The sequence below is a fragment of the Salmo salar genome, chromosome 02 (genome assembly GCF_965601325.2).
Source record: "Salmo salar chromosome 02, fSalSal1, whole genome shotgun sequence".
Taxonomy (NCBI): Eukaryota; Metazoa; Chordata; class Actinopteri; order Salmoniformes; family Salmonidae; genus Salmo; species Salmo salar.
This window is the reverse complement of record NC_138292.1, coordinates 96,580,001-96,585,000: the sequence shown is the minus strand read 5'-3', so window position 1 is coordinate 96,585,000 and position 5,000 is coordinate 96,580,001. Positions and strand designations below refer to the sequence as shown.

Here is a 5,000-nt window from a genome sequence, read left to right as displayed (position 1 = left end):
TAATACTCAGAATAATAGCAGTATAGTAATACTAGTAATATAATAATAATATAATAATAGTAATAATTATACCCATAATAATAGCAATATAGTAATACTGGTAATATAGTAATAATACTATAATAATAGTAATAATAATACTCATAATAATAGCAATATAGTAATACTAGTAATATAGTAATAATACTATAATATTAGTAATAATAATATAAGATAGAAATAATAATAATAATAATAACAATAGTAATAGTATAATAGTAGTAATAATAATATAATAATAGCGATAATAATAATACTATAATAATAGTTATAATAATATAATAATAGTAATCATATAATAATAGTAATAATAATATAATAATAGTAATATAATAATAGTAATAATAATAGTATAATAGTATAATAATATAATAATAGTATAATAATATAATAATAGTAATAATAATAAATAGTAATATAATAATAGCAATAATAATAATAATAATAGTAATAATATAATAATAGTAATAATAATATAATAATCGCAATAGTAATGATAATAGTAATAATAATATAATAATCGCAATAATAATATAATAGTGTAATAAAATAATAGTAATATAATAATAATGGTAATATAATAATAGTAATAATATAATAATAGTAACAATAGTAATAACATAATAATAGTAATACTAATTATACTCATAACTAAATAATAATATACTAAAATAATAATAAAATAATAATAATACTCATAATAATAATAATAATATAATAATCAAATTAATTATATAGTAATAATCGTAATAATAGTAATTACATTAATAGTAATAACAATAATATAATAATAATAATAAAATCATAATCATAACATCATACTATAATAGTAATAATTTGTAAAGTACATTTCTTACATGTATGAAGAAACAAACATAACATGGAATATCCTACGATATCTAAAACCCAGGCAGGTATAGATCAGATCAGTCTAACTAGATGATCATTGACAACGTCAATAAGTCCTACAGTCTTACATGCTCCAACCTGGTCTGTAGCTCCGCCCACCACCCCAACTAGCTCTCCGATTGGCCTCAGGGCCTGTCCATCTACACGCCGGAGGCTGTTACCGCGGCCAGGGCTCTGGTTGCCGTGGCGCTGGTTGCCTGGTTCAAAATCGGCATGGTCGTTGTCACTAAGCTGGTCGTCGTGGACGCAGTAGGGGCACAGGCAACGACTCCCAGTGCTCCGCCTCTGAAAACGGTAACGCCAGACTGTCAACACACACACCTGATGGAGAGACGTTACTAGACTCACACACACACACACACACACACACACACACACACACACACACACACACACACACACGACACACGACACACACACACACACACACACACACACACGACACACGCACACACACACACACACACACACACACACACACTGAGAACACACACACTGAGAACACACACACTGAGACACACACACACACACACACACACACACACACACACACACACACACACACACACACACACACACACTGAGAACACACACACACACACACACACACACACACACACACACACACACACACACACACACACACACACACATACACACACACACACTGAGAACACACACACTGAGAACACACACACTCACTCTTATCGTGTTCTAACACCAGTTGCTGCAGTTTGCTGAGCGCCTCCACTGAGACGGCGTGGCCCCTCCCACCGGAGGTCACGTAGCCGGGGTCAGGGGTCAGGTCGTAGAGGTCGTGGGGGTAGATAGAGGGGTAGTTTAACTCCCCGCCCTTCCTCCCTACTCCCCCGTTACCCCCGTTACTCATCTCCACCCCTACAGAGTTAGACGGACGAGGAAGAGGAGGAGGAGGAGGAGGACGACAATGAGCAAGGTGGAAGACACCGTGAGCGTGTCCCGAGTGCCGATTGGCCAGTCCGTTCACCTCTCCTTTGGGTGTGCGTTGGCGTGTCCAACAGGGACAGGTGCGGCGAGGCGTGGGCGTGGAGAAGCGCTTGACGACCCGGGCGGCTCTGCGGGTCAGTTTACGGTACAGATGACCGATGTAACGCAGCGTCTCCTCGTAACAAGACCCCGGTTCCTGATAGGACGCCAGAGTGGAGGCGTTGCTGAGGTAACGGGCGCGCTGCTCCGACCTCATCAGGGCGTTCTCCCGCTGCTTCGTCTCCGAGAACTGGGTTGCTATGACGACCAGGCACAGGTTCAGCATGAAGAACGAGCCCACCTGGAGAGGGAAGGACGACAAACGCACAGAGTTACCAGGATGACAACACACACATAGTTACCAGGACGACAACACACACAGTTACCAGGACGACAACACACACAGTTACCAGGACGATAACACACACACAGTTACCAGGACGACAACACACATAGTTACCAGGACGACGACAACACACATAGTTACCACACATACACATATATTCAGAACCTGTAAAGCTTAGAGACGATTTAATGTGATGATATCAATAGAGAGGTCTATTTTCTGGATGATTTTAAATATTGACTGGCTTTTCATCAGCCTGCCCACTCAAGAGAAAGATTCAATCTGTAACCAGTGCCTACAACCAGGTTCAGGTTATCAATCAACCTACCAGGGTAGGTCCAAACAGCACATGAATGAAATCATCAATATGTATTGATCACATCTTTACTAACGCTGCATTTTGGTCTTCCCTGCAACACAACGAAGGATTTTGTGACAGAACTACCCACCACCAAAGGACCAAGCAGCGGAAAAGAGGACAGAGGCAAGTGAGGGAGGAATGTTGGAAGCAGCGCGCTCGGGAGGTGATGGATTCCTGGTCGCTGGAGGTGTTGACGGCGAGGATTGACTGGACATGGAAGCAGTTGCGGGTCCACTGTGACAACCTGCCTGGGAGGCAGGTAGAACCCGAGGCAGCCCAAATAATTTTTTAGGGGGGGGCACAAGGGCTATTTGGCGGGGCGAGATTACAGCCCCAGGCCAGCTCCCCGTACCCTTGTAGGGCAGACTGGACAGGTCCCGTGCTTTGGGGTTGGGGCTGTGGTGAGGCCTGGGATTTTCCGGCCGGTAGGCAAGGTACCAGCGCCCCGCATGTGCCAGGGCGAAGTAGGCATCGAGCCGGAAGGGGTGATGCCAACCCTGCGCTCAAGAACGCCAGTGCGCCCTTTCGGTCCGGTGTTTCCCGCTAGACGCACTAGCATGGAGGTGCGTGTCTCCAGGCTGGCACGTCCAGTAGCAGCCCCACGCATCAGGAGTCTAGTGCGTCAGCCCAGCACCGCCAGTCAACAGTCGTCAGAGCTGCCCGCCAGTCAACAGTCGTCGGAGCTGCCCGCCAGTCAACAGTCGTCGGAGCTGCCCGCCAGTCAACAGTCGTCGGAGCTGCCCGCCAGTCAACAGTCGCCGGAGCTGCCCGCCAGTCAACAGTCGCCGGAGTGGCCAGACTGCGCTGAACTGCCGGAGTGGCCAGACTGTGCTGAACTGCCGGAGTGGCCAGACTGCGCTGAACTGCCGGAGGTGGCCAGACTGCGCTGAACTGCCGGAGTGGCCAGACTGCCCTGAACTGCCGGAGTGGCCAGACTGCGCTGAACTACCGGAGTGGCCAGACTGCGCTGAACTGCCCGGAGTGGCCAGACTGCCCTCCGGCCCAGCCCGAGGGGCCCTCCTGCCCTCCAGCCCAGCCCGAGGGGCCCCTCCTGCCCTCCGGCCCAGCCCGAGGGGGCCCTCCTGTCCCCCGGCCCAGCCCGAGGGGCCCTCCTGTCCCCCGGCCCAGCCCGAGGGGCCCTCCTGTCCCCCGGCCCAGCCCGAGGGGCCCTCCTGTCCCCCGGCCCAGCCCGAGGGGCCCTTCCTGTCCCCCGGCCCAGCCCGAGGGGCCCTCCTGTCCCTCCGGCCCAGCCCGAGGGGTCCGTCTGCCTGGCGCAGCTATTGGCGCCACCGAAGTGGGCGACGCCGATGGTGGAGCAAGGTCCACGTCCTGCACCTGAGCCACCTCCAGGATAGGTGGGTTGGGGAGGGAGGGTGTATCGCACAGTGCCGTTGTTGACGGCAGCCACCCTCCCTTATTGTTTATGGGTTTTGTTGGGGATTTTGTTTGTTGGTGTTTTTTTTGTTGTTAGGTGCATTCCGGGGTCTGCACCTTGAGGGGGGGGGTACTGTCACGTCCTGACCAGCAGATGGAGCTGTTGTAATAGTTTTGGTGTCAGGACGTGGGCAGTCTTGTGTGTGTGATTGTTCTGTGTTGGTCTTGTGACTCCTGATCAGGAACAGCTGGGGATCGTTGTTCCTGATTGGGAGTCATATATGTAGGAGTATGTTTGTCACTTGGTTTTGTGGGTAGTTGTTTTTGCACTGCGTTGGTGAGCCTGCAAAACTGTTTAGTGTTGTGGTTATCATTTATTGTTTTGTCAAGTGGATGCTTTACTCTTTTTTTGTTAATTAAAATATGAGTATCCACAACTCGCGCTGGCATTTTGGTCTTCCCTGCAACACAACGAAGGATTTTGTGACATGAACGGCAAATAAGTCCGGCTGTACAACCGATTGGCAAACCTACTGCATATTGAGAAATCATGTGACTAAAGAAGAAACTACACTATGAAACAAAGATAAATAACACAAAGATAGTAAAAAAAAACGTTGGAGGACCTTCAATGACATTTTGGGGGAAAAGGCAAACTCAGCTCCATCATTCATTGAATCATTTACATTTTTTACATTTTAGTCATTTTAGCAGACGCTCTGATCCAGAGCGACTTACAATAGTGAATGCATACATTTAATTTCATTTCATGCATTCTTTTGTACTGGCCCCCCCGTGGGAATCGAACCCACAACCCTGGCGTTGCAAACACCATGCTGGCGTAGCAAACACCATGCTCTACCAACTGAGCCACAGGGAAGGCTATTATTATGTTTTTTAAATTCATTGGCAAGATTAGCAAACAACAGACAAACGCTGACACGACACATCCAAGTACATCTGACC

The 5,000-nt window shown here is 47.0% G+C and overlaps 2 protein-coding genes across 2 annotated transcripts in view; both read right to left on the bottom strand.

Moving 5' to 3' along the window:
* LOC106592863 (voltage-dependent T-type calcium channel subunit alpha-1H) overlaps nt 1–1,140 on the bottom strand; it is a 72,334-nt gene extending 71,194 nt beyond the window's left edge. The window contains exon 1 of the mRNA XM_045712369.2: nt 1,017–1,140. The gene's annotated coding sequence lies outside the window, so the exon portion shown is untranslated. The remainder of the gene's footprint in view (nt 1–1,016) is intronic.
* The window catches only part of LOC145850488 (voltage-dependent T-type calcium channel subunit alpha-1H), a 34,011-nt gene continuing 30,104 nt past the window's right edge, over nt 1,094–5,000 (bottom strand). Inside the window, exons 8-9 of the mRNA XM_082968375.1 lie at nt 1,651–2,254; nt 1,094–1,233 (exon numbers count right to left, since the gene is read on the bottom strand). Of these exons, the coding sequence (XP_082824501.1) occupies nt 1,175–1,233; nt 1,651–2,254 (663 nt within the window). The 3' untranslated portion in view covers nt 1,094–1,174. The remainder of the gene's footprint in view (nt 1,234–1,650; nt 2,255–5,000) is intronic.